Raw genomic sequence first — 19,608 nt, 5'->3', positions numbered from 1 at the left:
GTGTTCCATTTCTTTTTTAACAATTTCTAATTTTCCTACATTCATGGTTCTCACATTCCATGTTCCAATCACTACTGTCTGCTTACAACTGTTCCTCTTCCTTTGTATTTCCATGCTTGACAGTTCTGCCTAGGTTTCCCTTTCTGTTCGTCTACGTGTGTTGTGTTGTACATAGGATTTTCAGAGCCCTTCCATTTCAGAAGTGGATGGCCAATCCTTCTTACTTGTCTGTCTTAATCTGAGTGTTTAGATTTAGAGGAGTATCTGACAGACAGCAATTTGTGGAGTAGTGAAAGATAAATCCCTCATTTTGGAGTTGACCATTAGTTACAGTGTAATCCTTGCCCTTAGCCCAGTGTGTTGACCCACTTATTTCCCAGCTCCACCCTCTAGCAGGATACCACTTCAGTTCTACCAAATGCCTTCAGAATTAATTAATTTCCCATTCTCTGACAGCTTGTCAGAGAGATTTTTTTTCTTCTTCCTGTGTCCAGTGTCTCTTAAGTTTACTTGTACTGTCTCCGAAGGGATGATGATGGGTCCTGTAGAACTCCTGTATAGATTGTGTTTTTTCTTTTTGGCCCGAGGGCCGCATGCCCAAGGGCCCAACCAGTATAGCCTCTGCCTTGGGGCCTGTTACTTGGAGGCGTGTCAGAAGCTATTGTGGGAGTCCTCTGCTTTGCCTGGTCTTATCTTGAGCCTGCACCGCTTCTGGTCCTGTGTCTGCCGGAGGCGGCAGGTCCCTCTGCTCCTCCCCAACCGGCATAGTCTCCGCCTTGGGGCCTGTTACCTGGAGGCGTGTCAGAAGCTATTGTGGGAGTCCTCTGCTTTGCCTGGTCTGGGCTTGAGCCTGCGCGGCTTCTGGTCCTGCGTCTGCCAGAGGCGGCAGGTCCCTCGAGGCAGCATATTAATTATAGTGTTGTACAATTAGATGAGTGAGTGGATTGAAGGAAATAGGAAGGATATTTTGTGGAAAACAATGTATTCAACATTTATAAATCAGAATAAAATTTTTAAAAAATAAGGGAAAAAAGAATAGTTTTGACACATTTAACATTAACAAGACTTGTAAAAAGAACAAAAGCAACATAGGAATGATCACATCGGTCCTCTACAAACTCCACAAAAGGACTGACCTTACCAACAACCTCTACAGTATAAAACTGATTCCTGTTAGGTCAAGCATGCCTGTCCTCCTCAATTCTGCAACACCTACTTTTACTAATCCTTGGATCCAATATCTGTTGCAAATTATCAACAGACTTTACAGAATCTCCTTTTACTCACAATTGTGATGTTTATCAAAGAAATAGTTTGAGGGATGAGGAAGCAAAAGATACCACACAGTAAAAGTCCAGGTTTGGGAACAGCAGTCCCAAGCTAGGTTACTAGCAAGACAGAATTCCTCAATCAATCTGGACAGCTTGTCCATCAACAGGTGAAAGGACAACACAAATACAAGGAACCTTTGGTTTCCTCAATCGTTCAGTAAATTGTCTCACCACAGTCACAAGTCAGCTCTCCTTTCAATTATCCAGCAAGCAAAATCTTTAACAGTGGCTCTATCTCAAGGGTTCCTTGAGGCTACATCTTGTCACAATGTCTCCACAATCTAGTTGACTCTGTCTCCTATGTTGACATCAGAGCTGTTGATAATATAGAAGATGCTTATAGACACTGAACTATATATCTTCATTTGAGATAGCTAGAGATCATATCTCCCAAGGAGCTAAGTGTGCTGGATGAAGCCTCAACAATTTATTTTACGTACACATTCCTAACTGGCCATGTAGTTAGGTTTCAGACAGTGGACAGAAAAGTAGAAAAGTAAAAAAAAAAAAAATCCCACCACCACAAGATCAGATAAGTTGTGAAATGGCTTCAGGAATTTTATACATGGAGAAAGGAAAAGTCATTAAAAAGACAGAGAAATGGAAAGGTTGAATGAACATTAGAGGAGACTCTGAAATTTGCTCTTAGCCATGTGGTGATTGTGTTGTTAGGTGCTGTTGAGTTGAGCACATCTCATAAAGCTCAAATAAACAAACAACAGATCTGGACCCTGTTGTATCCTATACCATTCTCATCATCTCTTGATACATTTGAGCCCATTGCCGCAGTCACAAGAGTAGCTAAGGTGAAAGGAATAGATCATTTCTTTAAAAGAACTGAATAGCATAGTTCGAAAGGCAATTAAAAAAGACAAAGTGAAGTCTTACAATACAGTATGCAAATGCATGAATTAGAAAAACCAGATGGGAAAAGCGCAGTAGGTATTCGATCTACAGACATGAGTGAAATGTCTTAAACTGCAATATTGGTGGATTCTATGACTAAAATAGTGAAGGACATGCAAGCATGGCATGCATCAAATTATAGAAAGTTTACACAGAAACACTATTCCAAAGAGAATCAACCACTTCAGGAGGTAGCATATGATAAGAACTGATGGTATTGTACAATGAAGTCCAAAATAACATTGAAGGCTTTGTTAAAACAACAACAACAACAACAACAAAGGTTCCATGAATTGGCTGAATACTAGTTGATTTTTAAAAACAAACAAACAAACAAAAAAACAGACGCAATGAAGCAAACACTAGCAATTCATTGCCAAAACTTTCGAAGATAGCTATCCAACTGGATCAATCATCTTGATAAATAAAAAAAGATTGAAGTTGTCAAGGATTTAATTTTACTTAAATTCAGTCAACATTCATGGTAGCGGAAGTCAAGAAATCTATGAATGTGTTGCAGTTGGTGGATATGCTGCTAAGGATCTCTTTAAAGTGCTGAAAAGTACAGATGTTACTTTAAAGACTAAGGTGTGCCTGACACAAGCCATGATATTTTCAGTTGCTTCATATGCATTTGAAAGTTGGATAATGAATAAGGAAGATTGGGGAAAAAATGATGTCTCTAAGTTTTGGTGTTGGCAGACTGTATTGAATATACCAAGGACTGCCAAATGAACAAACAAATCTGTTTTAGAAGCAGTATAGCCAGGAAGTTCCTTTGAACGATAACAAACCTTTATCTCATATTCTTTAGATACGTGATTAGGAGGGACATGTCCTTGGAAAAGGAAAAAGAATTCTTGAAAAAAGGAAGATCCTCAAGGAAAGTATTGATACGGTGGTTTCAAAATGGGCTTAAATGTACCAACGATTCTGCGAATGGAACAGGAACAGACAATGTTTCATGTAGTGATTGTTGTACATACAGTCACTATGACAAACAAGATGAAATGAGACATTTTTATTTTATTGAACTAACAGAAAGTATTCAATGCATATTAGTAATTCTAAGCAATGTTGCTTCAAGAAAACTTTTTATTTTGTTTTCATATTAAGGCTCCAATGATTTTAATTCATGAACATCTTTCCAAATGCTTAGTATATTTTAGTCAATACTGACTATGAAACAGAAAAATAAATCATGTCTGCCATTCTCACATGGCATTTACGATTTTAAACTCTGTTAGGAAAGAAAGAATACTCATTACCACATTACTATAAAATGCAAAAATACACATTCCTTCATACTCAGGAAGTGAAATATCTCTTCACTGAAGATGAATTAATCAATTGTTAAGAGCAAGGGAACCGTCTTTGACAACTGAAGAGCTTACTTATTAAGAGAAAGGGAGACATTTGCAAATAGGCATTCAATTTTATACAAGCTACTCTAACCTTTTTTTGGGTTTTGGTTTGTTTTTTTTTTTGTTTTTGTTTATACAACATTTAAAATCTTGTGATAAAAGAAAGATTGTACAGTAAATTCTCTAATGGTCTTAACAGTAGCAGAGAAAACTCTCTTTGAAAACAGTCTTAAAGGTAAAGATAAAAAACTTTCAGTTTAAGTATCTCTCTTGGATAGACAAGAAGATACACTATAGATAAATTAGTGAGGTTTTCTAACTGAAGTGTATTTAATGACAATGTTAACCTAATGTTTGGGTTTTATTTTTTGAGTGACCTATTTAAATCATAAAGACACCCCAAGTTTTGTAAAATCTTTCATGGATTCTTTTTTTTTTGTTTTTTTTGAGAAGTATTTTATTAGGAATCTTTTGGATTTCCTTTTGAAGTCTAGGGGTATTTTTAATTTTCCTTTTGGATTTTTCTCTGGATTTATGCTTGGAGAGATTTTTTATTAGGAGGCTAACGAACAGGGAATACCAACAACAAGGGAGGCTGCCTTTCTAGGTTTCTCAATTTCCCACCTGCCAAATGTCCAATGTACAGGAAAGAGAAACAAAGGTCAGTGAGAAGTAATCAGCAGACTTACATAATCAGCAGATGTCCTCTTGCCTAGTTCTGGTTATCACTTCATCAGTTTGTAAGTTTATGGACTTCATTCATTTCTAGTTATTCTAGACATCTAGATGTCTAAATAAAAATTATTAAATGTTCCCCTGGAATATTTCAAGGCTGCTCTGTATGTGCCAAATATTTCTGTCCCACTTGTATTTTTGAGCTTTAGTAGCCTAGTGATAAGAAGCTGTGCTGCAATCTCAAAGGCATGCAGTTCGAATCCACCAGCTTCTCTGTGGAAGAAGGATGGGCATCTCTTCTCATGTGATTTATTGTCTCTGAAAACCTGCTAAAGGGTCAGCTATGCATCAGTTCAGACTCAACATTTCATAACAACAGTAAGCAGATATGTTTATAGTAGATCATTAACTCTAATCATATAATCGCAATCATCCTATATCATAGTCTTAGTTATTGAAAAGTATAATATAGGTTCAAGAAGGACAAAATGGTGTTAGTACTGCAAACTACTGACTGCTAATTACATTCAATGTCCAAATGCACCCTAACTACCCAAATGTTTGGAATAATTTTCAGACTTCTGAGAAGTTATTTAACATAGCAAATATGAAACAATGTTTACATGATCTTCCCCTTCTCCCCAAGTGCAAATATAATCAAGGAGAGAGAATGTACAGGAATGACTGCTCTATTATTTTCAAAGAACTTTAGTTTTTTTTTTTTCCTTTTCAACAACAAAAATTCTCTGTTTCCATTCTTAAAGAAGAAAAATAATGTAAAGGAAGAATTTTGCATTAAAGAGGAGTTGGGAATTTCATTCTCTTCAATATTTATGGTGTGTGGAAAGCAGAGATGAGGAAGAGAGGAGGAAGAAACATCCAGGTTGGCTTTTGGAATACCTCAGAGGGGATAGTGCTGTGAAGAGCATTTTCAGAGAATTTTTTTTTTCATCTGCAATCTGAGAAGTTACAATGCCCAAGGAGAAGCTTTATATATAGAATAATCCAGCAGGACCTTGAAAGCATATGGCTAAATTAAAAGACCATAGTAATCGTCACCATTCCTTATCATTGCTGAAGAGCATGTAGGAGACCCAGGAGTTATTCTTCACTGTACGGAGAAGTTTTTGGAGATAGAGGGAATTGTGCTAAGACTAGAAAATACCTGCAAAGGAAATGAATTGAGTGTGAAGAACTTTTATAAAAAATTAATAATTTCAAGGCCCAAGACCATTTTTTGGTGAGAACAGAGTGAGCTGTGGATGGCCAACAGGGGCTTAACCTAACAATAAGTCACTGGCCGAGGCAGCAAATTAACAGCCATTTTCAGAAGAAACAAAATCCAGCAGATATAGAACTGAGGTTTATTCTTTGCTCATCACCATAAGATCACATAAACACTGTCTGACACTTAAACTCACAGGAAATACTAGTAAGTATCTAAGATTGGTCTAAACTTAGAGATATCTACATATTTATCTGTGTACATCTATCTATATTTCAATCAACCTAAATGCTAAATTCAAATACATTTTGTATGTTGGAAATTCAGTTTGTTTCATTGTGGAGTTGTGTAACCAACCACTATTTTGATCAATTTACTTCTAGAATTGAGCCTTCAGTGCTCTCCCTAAAACACAAATATGAAAATCCTGAAGAACTCTTTGATCAAATGTCTACTTTTGCCATTCTAAGCATATTAGTATTTGGTAACTTGGAATTCCTAGAACTTAATACTGAGAGTTCACTGTCTAATAATTTGTCTTGATGTGGGCACCAGTACTCTAGGACACAACCAGACATGTGTTTCTGCTGGTTTGTGACTTCTCTTCTTTTGTACATTGTCTAAGCAAACCAATAAACTCATTGTCATCAAATTAATTCTAACTCATGCTGATCTTTCATGACAGAATAGCGTTGTCCCAAAGGATATCCAACGCTATAATATTTACAGAAGCCAATTGTCATACCATTGGCTCCAGAACAGCTGGGAATTATAGACTACCTAGGAATTGTAGTTTTTTTTCTTCTTCCCTCCAAACCATATCCCTCCACTCCCCAGCCCAACTCCGGGTCTTAGAACATAGTGGCACAAAGGGACATGATTTCCACACAACACCCTTTCAGGAGGATGATCTGGTCTTCACATGGCAGCTGGAAAGAAGCAGCCACGTCAGCGAGGGGCAGGGCATATGCAGGTCAGCCTGTGTGTGTGTGTGGGGGGGGGGTGTTAGCCAAAAGGAAGAACCCAAGAATATCTTTAGAGGGAAATATGAAATGCTGTAAAGAAAGGAGAAAAAATTATACCCAGCTTGACTGGATGATAGAATTTGTATATGATAGAATATATTTGAGCTTTACTAGTGGCTTAGTGATAAAGTTGTGCTCCCAACACAAGTCATAAGCTGAGAGAGAAACATTGTCAATCTCCTGCTGTGCAATTACTGCCTTTTATAATCCGCTGAGGCAGTTCTGACTCTACAATATTCCCCAGAAACAATATACTTGACAAGTCGTTCTTTTTTTTTCTTATTGAGAACTGACGTAACATCCTCTTCATTTTTATAGCATCAGGGTTTCAGTGGTGTAAAATAACAAGCTTTTTGTTATTGATAATTACAGTGATAAATACATTTTCCACTATCACCCTTTCATATAAAAAACTTTATAAAGTTATATTTTCATAATTAAGAGAATATCTTTATTTCCACAGTATTATTTCTTTTCCTCTATTTTCCTTTTTTATTTTTGTCTCAGGTTTTAAAATTACGTTTGTGATTCATTAACAGTCGTTACAAATCTTACATTAATGAATAACAGATATCAGTTTAAAAAACATGATATTAAACATGTCATGTGGTGTTAGTTCTTATTAAATGCCGAGTTGAACATGACTCATAGAAACCCTATGAACAAAACATCTGAACCGTGTTCTATCCTCTACCATCCTCACACCTCCTGGCACACAAGAGCCCACTGCAGCAGATACCATATCAATCTACCTGATTGACGGTCTTATTCTCCTTTGCTGACCCTCCACCCTTCCTAGCATAATGTCCTTCTCCAAGGAATAGCACCGTCTAGCAACATGTCCAAAGCATGTGAGGTGAAATCTCATCATTCTTGCCTCCACAAAGCACTCTGGTTGCACCCTCTCCAAGACATATCTGTTCATTCTGTTGGTTGTCTATGAGCGGTTCAGTGCTCTTCTCCAATACCATAGCTCAAAGGTTCTCCAATACCACAGTTCCAAAGCATCAACCCTTTTCCAGTCATCTTAATTTATTGTCAAGCTCTCAAATGCTTAGCTAGTAATTGAAGACTGTGACCAGAACCAGATGCACCATAGTCTTCAAACTGACATCATTACTCCTCAATAATTTGGAAAGGTTCCTAACTGCAGATTTTCCCAGTCCAATGTGTCACCTTATTTCCTCCCTGCTGCTCCCAAAAGTGTTAATTATGGATCCAAGCAAGATGAAGGTGTTGACAGTTTCAATCTCCTCTCCATCCATCATGACACTGCCTATAGGTACAGGAGTAAGAATCTTTGTTTTCTTGACATGAGGATGCAATCTATACTAAAGGCTGTATTCCTTGATCTTCTGCAACAAGTGCTTCAAATCCTCCTCACTTTCAGCAAGCAAAGTTGTATCATCTGCATAACACAGATTATTGATGAGTCTCCCTCCAATTTGGATGCCATACTCTTCCTTACAGAGTCCAGCTTCTCAGACAATTTGCTCAGCATACAGATTGCATAGGTATGGAGAGAGAGTACAACCCTGGTGCATTCCCTTTCCAATGCCAAACCATGTGTTGCTTCCCTGCTCTGCTCACATAAATGCCTCCTAGTCTAGGTAAGGTTCTTCAAGAGCACAGCCAAGTGGGATTCCCATTATCTCAATGTCAGCCACAACTTGTCATGATCCACAAACATCTTTAAATAATTAGTAAAGCAAAAATAGACATTCTTCTGGCATTCCTTACTTTCAGCCAGGATAGGTGAATTCAGATGGAATGATTTTACCGTAAATATTTCATTACTTCCCAAAAGCACCTGTGATAAAATGAATAAACGCATTAAAGCAAGACATTGAGAACTGAAGAGTCTTGTGTAAGAAGCAGATCTGTAATATTAAGGAGATAGAAAATGTCTGTTTCAAAATATGATTATGTACTTAGATAATAATTATTTATTTTGATACCTAAGCTAAAATATTTGTCTGCTAGTAAATTAAAATACAAACAATAGAAACAATAACAAATAGATGCAAGAAGTAAAGCAAAATGTGTCAAATACTGGGGGAGGGGTGTAGAGAAAAAAGTGCAACAATGAATGAATGGAAATCCAAAATCTCTGTAAATGTTCATTAAAATTAATAAAATAAAATTTAATAAAAGTGTGTCAGATAAAATGAATACTAGATTCTGCCCTTAATGAGACCTTTGCATTTTAGCATCTTAATACAATGTTGTTGTTGTTGTTGTTATGTGCTGTCGAGTCACCTTTGACCTATATCGACCCTATATACAACAGATTTGAACCCTGCCCTGTCCTAGGCCAATCTCACTGTTTTCAACACACCAACCCCCATTTCCCCAGTAACTCTATTGATACATCTCGTCCAGAGTCTTCCTCTCCTCTGTAGTGCCTCCACCTTTCCAAACATGATGTCCTTCTCCAAGGAGTGGTCTCTCCTAACCATATGCCCAAAATATGTGAGACAGAGCTTCAAAATCTTAGCTTCCAAGGAGAGACTTGGTTTCACCTTTTCCAAGACAGACCTATTTGTCTTCTTGGCAGTTGTTGGTATGTTCAAAACTTTTCCAGCACCACAATTTGAAGGCATTGATTGTTCTTTTCTCATCCTTAGTCATTGTTCAACTCTCTGAAGCATAGCTAGTACTTGTGAAGTCCATGGCCAGGATGAGGCACGACTTAGTCTCTAGACTGACATCGTTGATTTTCAGTACTTTGGAGAGGTCATGACAGCAGATTTTTCCAATGTAATTCATCTTTTGATTTCCTGACTGCTGGTGTTAAGAGTGTTGATTGTGGGGTCGAGCAAACTGTAATTGCTAGCAACTTTAATCTCTTCTCCATCAATCATGGGCCAATTGGCCTGGGGGGAGGGGGAGGATCTTTGTCTTCTTGTTGTTAACTTCAATCTATATGGAAGACTACAGTCCTTAACCATGGGCAGCAAGCACTTCAGATCCTCTTCAGTTTCAGCAAACAAGGTTGAATCATCTGCATAATGCAGGTTATTGATGAGTTTACCTCCAATCCTGATGCCACATTCCTCTTTATAAATCCCTGCTTCCTGAATGATCTGTTCTGCGCATAGATTGAGAAGGTATGGAGACAGGATGCAACTCAGATGTGTTAAAGCTGTTGGAAGTATATCTACCTAGTCCTAAAGCTCTCTTCCTGAGATCACTGTGATTTCAAAGCCTAGGTACCTTCTATCTGCTTACCTCTCTGTTTAATCACAGGAGTGTCTATTCTAAAGGATTCTCCATTCCAGTCAACAGAAATTAAAAAAGGAAAGGAGAAGATCATGTGTGGTTAGTTTTATGGATTCCCCTGCAATTATATCCCATTAATCAGAACAGTCTCATAGTTATAAAGAAGAACATAATTACCAGAAAGGCTGGCACGTATCATGCCTAGAAGGTAGAGGAAATGAATTTGGTGAATCCATACTACTGTGTTCCATTTACATGAAAGAACAGAGTTGGAAGAATCTTAATGGATATAGTGGATTGACCTCACCAAAGAGTCTCAAGGGTAGAGAGAAGCGAAGAATGGTGTGCATAAAGCTCCATAGAATGTTGATAGTGGGAACAGGTAAAGGAATCCAAAGAATGAAGAGATTTCTTCCAGAGAGTCAGAATTGAGAGTCAGATGAGGAGTGTAACACAGTTAGTGAATCAAGGAAGGAGAATGTTGTATTTGAGAAGAATGCTTTCAGAAAGAAGGAGTCACCCGTGCCAATTGTTGCAGCTGCCATGCCACTCTTAGCCAGGATCTTGTTCACTTTTCCCTCAGTAAGATGAGGACATTCTTGTGCAGAGAACAATAGCTTGCCCAACAACTTTTAATAAGATACTGTCATTACTGCATTTGGCAAAGAAAGTTCACAAATCATAAGCTAGCCAAGTTTCTGGCTCCTTAATATATATATACCACCTGTCTGTTTTCACTGGAAAAGGCAGTGAGAGACCACACACTTGTGTCTAAGTGGAGGATTTTAACTTGTGAAATGTTTTGGATAAGTTGTACAATCTTTCTGTTATTTTCTAGGACCAAAAATTTTATCTGGACATATCTTATGGCAAATCAGATTTGTAAATTAATTTAATATGATCCTGATATAACCTTAAAGCTTAAAGTCTATAGAAACAGCACATTGTGACAATAGGACAAATTACCACACTGAATATATATATATATACACACACACACACACACACACACACAGAGAGAGAGAGACTAGATTGCAATTTCCAAACCAAGTGTGTTACTTAGCTTCTTGAGCACCATGAATTTTAACATAATTATTATCTACCACAAAAATATTCTGTGACCTAAAAATAAAACTTACTATAATCTTCTCTCATTCTATTTTACACCAGATTAAAAAAAGAAGCTTAAGTTATATACTATATTAGATACTATATTCTAGGCATTCTCATATAAAATAACTTATCTAATAAAGTGTTCAGTTGATTTTCTTAATAGCACAATAAATCACAATTTAAAATTAAAATCTAGTATAAAACTCAAGCTAAGTATTTTCTGTGCTATTACACTATATATAATAAAACTATATATAAAACAAACCCAAAGAGAAACAACCTTGCAAAATCACTGTTTAATATAATCTTCTCATTGTTTTAATATTTGTGGTATCAGAATTTTGCAGACTTTGTCCATCAAGCATAGATATGTCTATTTGGAAATTTTGACAAAATTATTTTTTTTAATTGATTCACCTTTTTCATTAGTTAGCTTGCAAAGTTTACATAGTTGTTTCACACTATTCTTCATTCATATTGTGTTTCATACATTTTCATGCATTGTATTTTATAAAATTAATCATCATTGGACCTTGCCCATCGTTCCCTTATCTTTTCATCCAGATCCTTCCCATGTGTTCCCCCTTCCCTCTACCCACCAGACAATAGGTGCAACCCTGTGGGTTCACCTCTACCCAGCCTCATTCCTGCCCTCTTACCCCTTCTTCCTCTTGAGTTCCCGTATATGTTTTACTAGTCATCCTTCTGTTTTTATAATGGTCTTACACAATATGTGTCCTTATGAGACTGAGTTCATTCAACAATGTTCTCCAGCTTCTCCCAAGTTACACAGCATTTTTTAAAATCTTTGTTCCTGCGTGCTGCATATAGTATTCTATTCTGTGAAGGTATCACAATTTCTGTCAGTTTGATTGTGGTTAGACATTTAGGCTTCTTCCATGTTCATGAGATGATAAATAATGTTGCTATGAACATTGATCTACTAATCTGTGTGTCTCAGTTTGACTTTCCTTGGGGTATATTCTTAGTAGTGGATTAGCAGATTCATACAGAGTTTTTATGTTCAACTTTTTGAGGAAATACCAAACAGTCTTCTAGAGTGGTTGCACCATTTTACAATCCCACCAACAGTGTATGAGAGTTTCCACCTCTCCATATCTTTTTTTATTTTACAGGAACTCAGAAGGATTTTATTTCATCACAGTGATGTAATCTCATTTCCATGTACTTTCATCCACTTCATTCTACAGAGTAGTAATGGAATTCAAGAGGGGAAGAGATGGGACCAAGCCCACACATCCAGAGCCCTCTCTGTTTAGCCTCCCACAGCTTCTTGCAATTGTTCCCCATCAGTTTTGTATCTCTCTAGAAAAATGTTTTGTTTCTTTGGGTTTCCCCCCCCACCCAGTTATAATTAGGATTTTAGATAAAGTTGACAGAGCAGATTGATGTTCGAGTCAACCATTCACACTCACTCTCTTTCAGGACATCAATAACAACTCTCACGATGTAATCATCACTCTTCCCATAAACTATCTACTTGTTTCCACCCACCCCTCCATATTCTTCCTTCCTCCTTCTGAGCTTTATCCCTGGGATCCTCTGTGGTTGAATGTTCTAAAGGTTAATCATTTTCCAAGTGTTACAGTTCACCTTAGGAATCTGTCTATTGTTTGGTTAAGGGTTATTCTACAGGGGAGCTCATTTTCAAGCTCAAAGGGAAGCTTAGGGCTTATAGTCTCAGGGTTTCCACCAGACAACTCTGTCAGTAAGCCTGGTCAAGTTTATGTTTTTGAGTTTGTCCTACATTTACCTCCCATTCTGGAATCTTAGATAGAAATTACTTTAAGAGAGGTTAGCCATGGCAGCTGGGCACCATTTAGTTTTGTTGGTCTTAAGCTGTAGAATTTAAGGATGATCAAGTCCAGTAGTGCTATGGAATAATTACTTCCATGTGTCTTTCAGTTGCTTCACTTTTCATTGCTCCATAAAGGGAGAGACAATCTGCTTTATGTAGATAACACAACCCTGCTCGCCGAAACTGAGAAGGACTTGAGGTGCTTGCTGCACATAATCAAAGACTGCAGCCTTCACTATGGATTGCATTTCAAAATCAAGTGGACGAATATCCTCATCGGCAGGCCAATAGGCAGTATTATGGTAGATGAAGAAAGGATTAAAGTTGTTAATGAGTTAATCGTTCTTGGATCCACAATCCACCAGCCTCACCCATCGCGCGACCCAGGTCCAGCAGGCTCACCACCTCTCCATATCTTTACCAATATTTATTGCTTGCTTCCCTACTAAATTTTGTCACCGCTTCTGGGGTGAGATGGTATCTCTTTGTCGCTTTGATTTGCATCTCTCTTATTGCCAGAGATGTTGAACATTTCTTCATGTGTCTGTTGGCTACTTGAATGTCTTCTTCTGTGAAGTCTTTCCATGTCTTTTGTCCATTTTGTAACTAAGTTATCAGTCTTTTTCTTCTGGAGGCCCAGGAGTATTTTGTAAACTCTTGATATGAGACTTGTGTCTGAAAATGGTATTGCCAAAAGTCTATTCCCAGTCAATACGCTTTCTTTTCAACCTGTTGAAAAAAAAATTTTTATTATGAACACAGAGATTTAATCTTACAAAGTCCCAATCATCAATTTTATCCCCTCCAGATTGTGCATTTTGGGCTTTGTTTGGCAGTCTTTTTATACCATAGTCTGGAGACTAAGGTGCACCTTATCCAGTCAATAGTCTTAGCAGTTACTTGTTATGCATCAGAAAGCTGGACAATGACTAAGGATGACAGAAGGAGAACTGATGCCTTTGAGCTGTGATGCTGGGGAATGGTGTTGAAAGTATAATAGACTTCTAGGAGAACAAATAGGTTCATCCTGGAGAGGGTGGGAACAGCCCGCTCCTTCAAAGCAAGCATTCTGAAGCTTCATCTGACATACTTTGAGCATGTTGCAAGGAGGGACCAATCCTTGGAATGGAACATCATGCTTGGGAGTGTGGAGGGACAGCGCAGGAGAGGAAGACTCTTGATGAGATGGATTGATACAGTGATTGGGGCAGGTGTATCAAAGACAATAATGTTGGCACAGGACAGAGCAGAGTTCAGAGCTGTGGCACAAAGGGTTGCTATGAGTCACAAGCAACTCAACAGCACATAAACAAAACAAGTCTTCTAAGCTCATTTCCAGTTGGTCTCTTATGAACTTTATGGTTTGGGGCTTTACTCCCAAGTCTCTAATCCACCTTGAGTTGAATTTTGTTTATGGTGTGAGATGTGGATCCTACTTCACCTTTCTTCAATTAGCAGTCCAGTTTTGTTTGTCAGCACCATTTGTTGAGAAGGTTGTTATTTCCCCATTTTATAAATTTTATTTCCTTGTCAAATATCCATTGACCATAGATAGATGGGTCTATTTCTGGTTTCTTGGTTCTGTTCCATTGTTATATGTGCCTGTCTTTGTACCAGTACCATGCTGTTTTGGTTACAAATGCTGTGTAACAGGTTTTGAGGTCACGGAGTGCTAGGGCTCCCACTTAATTTTTGTTTTTCAGAAGTGATTTGCTTTTTTGGAGTCTCTTTCCTCTCTAAATAAATTTTACAATTTCTCTTTTGATCTCCTTGAGAAATTACTATGGTACCTGTATTGGGATTGTGTAACAATGCAAATTGCTTTTGGTAGAATTGTCATTTTCACAATATTGAGTCTTTCTATCGATAACAGGGCACAGTTTTCCATTTATTTAGATCTTTTATTGTATCTTGCAGTTCTACAGTTTTGTTTGGTTTGTGTTTTTTTTTAAACTTTTTTATCTTGTAATATTAAGCATATGTCCAGTAAAATATGAAGAATAATTTAACTTTTACTCTAAAATAATAGCTTCATGTATTTTAAAGTTTCTAAATTGAACATATTTGTGTGTTTGTGTATAGGAGGTATGTGTGCGTGTGTGTGTAAATGTGCATGGCATTTGTTTTCACATATCTGTGTATTAATACAGAAAAAATCCATAAATTTTATGACTTGAATTTATCTTATTACCAATGTTTTGGAGTATTTTTTCATGCTTCTGCTGGCCATCTGAACATCTTCCTTTGTGTAAACTTTTTTATGTTTTTTCCCCATTTTGTAATTGAGTTATTCGTCATTTTCTTGTGTAGGCCCTGTAGTATGCTGTGAACTTCGGTTATGAGATGCCTGTTTAAGATATCATGCCAAAAGGGTTTTTTGGTTGTTGTTGGGGGTTTTATCCCCATCAGTAAGTTTTTTTCCCACCCAATTGTAAAAAAGGTTTTTTTATGCATATAGGGACTTAATCTTTACAAGTCCCATTTACCAATATTATCTTCTTCAGTTTGTACATTTCTGACTGTATTTGTCAGCATTTTATACTGTAAACTAGGCCTTCTAAATATGGTACTATTTTGTTTCTTATGATTTTTATTATGGGAAGCCAATACTAAATATTTGTAATAATCTGAATGCTATTTCAGGATGTGGGGGAGGCACATTTCAAGCTAGAGTTCACCCTGAAAGCACTAAGGCAATCCTTAAGGGTTTACCCGATTCTTGCATTTGCTAACACCTCCCTCCTGAGTCAAGCAGGTTTTCAATAGAAAGAACTTGCCTTCATTTATATTGAATTCTCTTTGTGATTTACTTCCAGATAATTTTCAATAAAGATACAGAGAAGCTTGGCTTGGGGTCTTCAGTTGGAGAACTGCTGGTCCCCTGTTTTATGCTCTCTGCTCTATCTCATTCCTGGCTGTTTGTCTCATTATTAATAATTATAAAATTACTTTACCCTCGGTCTGCAACATTTTATGGTTTTGACATTATTCCTAGGTCTCTGATCCACCTCAATTTGATTATTGTGTATGATATGTGAGAATTGCTTCAGCTTTTTTCAAACAGAAATCTGGTTTTGGCAGTGCCTTTTATTGAAAAGGTTGTCTTTTCCTCATTTGGTAGGTTTGGCTTTCTTGTTGAATATCAGTTGGCCATCGGTGGTGTTTGTGGTGGTTATTTGCCATCAAGTTGACTATAACTCATAACTACTCTATTCACATTAGCTCCAATCTCTGCTCCATCCTGATCTAATCTCACTGTGTCTTATGCACATACCCTCATAACCCCTGTTATTGTGTCAATTTATCTCATCCAGGGTCTTCTGCTCTTGCCTTATCTCTCTACCCTTTTAAGCATGATGTAATTCTCCAAGGACTAGTCCCTCCTGGCAACATACTCAAAGAATGTGAAACAGAGCCTCAAAATCCTTGCCTCCAAGAAGCAACTTGGTTCCACTCTCTCCAGAACAGACCTATTAGTTCTTTAAGCAGTCCATAGTGTGTTCAGTACTCTTCTCCAGTGTCACAACTTAAATACATCAATTATTTTTCAGTTATCTTTGGTTATTGACCAGTTTTTTGATGCATAACAAGAAATTGTGAAAACCATAGTCTGAATCAGATGCACCTAAGTCTCTAGCCTGACATCATTGCTCATTAGCACTCTGGAGAGTTCTTTTATAGTAAGTTTTCCTAATGCAATTTGTCTTTTGATTTCCTGACTAGCGTCAAGAGTGTTAATTGTAGAAACAAGCAAGCTAAAATTGTTAACAATTTTCAATTCTATTCCATTGGTCTATGTGTCTGTCATTGTACCAGTACCATGTTTGTTTGTTGTTTGTGTTTTGGTTTTTTTAATTAGGTTTCATAATAGGTTTTGAGACCAGGTAGTGTTATGCCTCTCATTTTGTTTATGTTTTTCAGAAGTGTTTTGTTTATTCAGGATCTCTTTCCTTTCCAAATATCTTGCCAGTTATCTTTTTCTGTCTCTTTGAAAAGGAATCTGGTATCTGTATTGGAATTATATTAAACATGTAGATTGGTTTTGGTAGGATTGTCATTTTCACTGTATTAAGCCTTCTTATGCATGAACAGGAATATTTTTTTCCATTTATTTAGGTCTCTAATTATTTCTTATGATCATGTCTTATAGTTCTCTTTATAAAGGTCTTGCACTAGGCCATGAGATCTTCCTTTGTGTCTCTAGTTAGGTTTATTCCCAAGTATCTCAAGTTTTGGTTGACTCTTGTAAAAGGTATTATCTTCTTAGTTTCCTCATCTGTGCTTTCTTTGTTACTCTAGAGAAATCCCACTGATTTTTATTTTGTGTGTGTGTGTGTGTGTGTGTGTGTGTGTGTGTGTGTGTGTATAGATTTTTTTTCCCACACAACTAAATTGATCTCTTAGGCCTAACAATTGTAGAGAGTTTTTGGTGAGTCCTTGGGGCTGTGTACACTTTCATATCATCTGCATATAACAACAGTTTTACTACCTATTTGCTGAGCTGAATGCCTATTATTTTCATCTCTCATCATATTTCCCAGCAAGTATTTACAATAAACCACTGAACAGGAATGGTGAGGGTGGTTAAGTTCACAAGGAGAATGCATTTAGTCTTTCTCCTTTGAGAATGATATTGGTTTTTCCAGTTGAATACATACTTTTCAGCTTGATGAAGAAATTCTCTTCTGGTTTCATTTTGCTGAATATTTTAATCAGGAAGGGGCATTGAATTTTGTCCAAGTTTTTTTTTTCTGCGTCAATTGATAGAGGATCATGTGGTTCTTGTTCTTTTCATGTGTTGAATTATTTTCATGATTTCTCTTATGTTGAACCATCCTTAAATATCTGTTTTGAATTCCACTTGGTAATGATACGTTGATTTTTAGTAAATAGTTCTATTCTATGGGCCAAGATTTTGTTAATTTTTGCAACTGTCTTCTTGAGAGATATTAGTTGTCCTTTTCTCTTTTTTTGGTAATATCTTTACCTGGGTCATGAAATCACTCTGGCAGTGTTACTTTTTTTTCTATTTTCTTTTTTAAAGTAATTTAAGTAGAAATAGTGATAGATCTTCTCCGAACATTTGGTGAAGTTCGGCATTGATGACATCTGGTCCACTACTTTTGTTATATCATGGAAGAATTTTTATGACTAGAAAGTCTCAATTTCTTCTTTTGTGATGGGTCTGTTCAAGTAATCTACATCTGGAAGGGAATGAGTTTCAAGGAATTTGTCCACTTCTAGGTTTTCACCCTTATCAGAGTATAGTTTTTCATAACATTCTGATATTGTAGATTTAATTTCATTTGGTTCTGTTGTAATGTCACCTCTATCATTTCTAATTTGAATTACTTGTGTCTTCTTCTTTTTTTTCTTTTGTTAAATTTTCCAGGTATTTGTTAATTTTATTGACTTTTACAAAGAACCAGCTCCTGGTCTTATGGACGGTTTCAGTTATTTTTCTGTTTTCTATCTCACTGATTTTAGCTCTTGTCCTTATAGTTTTCTTTTTTTCTAGAGGCTGTGCAGTTAGATTGTTGTTCTTTTTCTATATGATATAGATGGTAAATACTTAATTTTGCTCTTTTTCTACCATTTCATGTGTTTGCCGATTGCTATGAGCTGTCCTCTGAGGACTGCCTTATCCATATTCCAGAGTTTTGGGTATGTTTTATTTATTTCAGAATAGTCTCTTGATGATGTAAATAGTACACGTGACACGTGCTTAGCTTCTCATAAGAGAAATTTAAGAGACTCAATTGCATTTAGCTTTAGCTGTGCCATGGAAGGAACATCTGGCAGTTTACTTTTAGAAAAAATCATCTGTTGAAAACCGTATGGAGCACAGTTTTACTTGAACACACATGTGGTTTCCATAATTCATAATGGATTCCACAATGACTAGTTAGTGGTACTCAGAATAAGTATATCTGATTCCATTTGTAACAGTCTTTGCTCAAAAGATCAGAGATAATTTTGATGTTTTTTAATTATTGGGAAGTTGTTGGACACTGGTTAGAGGGAAGAGAACTATAACTCCTAAGTGGTTCATCAGCTGCTATGTGGGCAAATGATATGACAATTGACTTCTATAAAGATTATACTTTTGGCTATCCTATGGGACAAATCTATTTTTTCCTATAAAATCACTATGAGATGGAATTAGTTTGATGGCAAGGAACTTCATGCTTTGATTAGAAAATGGTAGATCTCTAACTATAGGAACACATGCTCTACTCCATGATTATGTCATAGAGTAGCTGTCCATGATTAAGGAAAATGATTCTATAATGCACATTGAGTATTCTGACTCGATGGTATACAATAACCACAACTTTTATTTTGGGTGCCAACAAGTCAACTAAGATTCATAGCAATCTTATTAAGATCGTATCTAGACCTGGCCTTACCCTGTGCCGTACTCATAATCTCTGTCGTGCTAAAGCCCATTGTGGTAGTCACTGTGCCAATTAATCTCACTGAAGTTCTACTTTTAGTCTGTTATTAATTTTTTTTAATCCTACTGTTATCAAAAGCTCTGGTGGCCTACTGGCAAAAAGCTGTGCTGCAATCCCAAAGGCATTCAGTTCAAGGCCACCAGAAAGACTATACCCTCTAAAATTGATTACATCTCCACATTAAGAAAACAAAAGTTTTCACCACTAAATCAGTAGGCAATATCATGGTAGATAGAAAAAGATTGAAGTTGTCAATAATTATACTTTAGTTGGATCCTCAACTAACAACCATGGAAGCTGCAGTCAAGAAATTCAAGGAAATGTTGCATTGAAAAATTTGCCTTTAAAGACTTCAAAATGCTACAGGGAAAAGATGCTAGTTTAAATATTAAGATGTGCCTGAAGTAAGTGTTTTTCAGTTGAATTTTAACAATGAATAAGAAAGACCTATAACAGATTATAAGGATTAC

The 19,608-nt window shown here is 36.7% G+C and overlaps 1 protein-coding gene across 1 annotated transcript in view; it reads left to right on the top strand.

Annotated features, from left to right (window-relative positions):
- Positions 1-931, top strand: part of LOC102852020 (ferritin light chain-like) — a 13,933-nt gene extending 13,002 nt beyond the window's left edge. The window contains exon 3 of the mRNA XM_006881242.1: positions 588-931. Within this exon, the coding sequence (XP_006881304.1) occupies positions 588-931 (344 nt within the window). The remainder of the gene's footprint in view (positions 1-587) is intronic.
- Positions 932-19,608: the final 18,677 nt, after the last annotated feature.

Source organism: Elephantulus edwardii, unplaced genomic scaffold (assembly GCF_000299155.1).
Source record: "Elephantulus edwardii isolate Elephantulus edwardi_28Jun2011 unplaced genomic scaffold, EleEdw1.0 scaffold00013, whole genome shotgun sequence".
Taxonomy (NCBI): Eukaryota; Metazoa; Chordata; class Mammalia; order Macroscelidea; family Macroscelididae; genus Elephantulus; species Elephantulus edwardii.
Note: the sequence above shows the minus strand (reverse complement) of the source record. Positions and strands in the feature narration are given on the sequence as shown.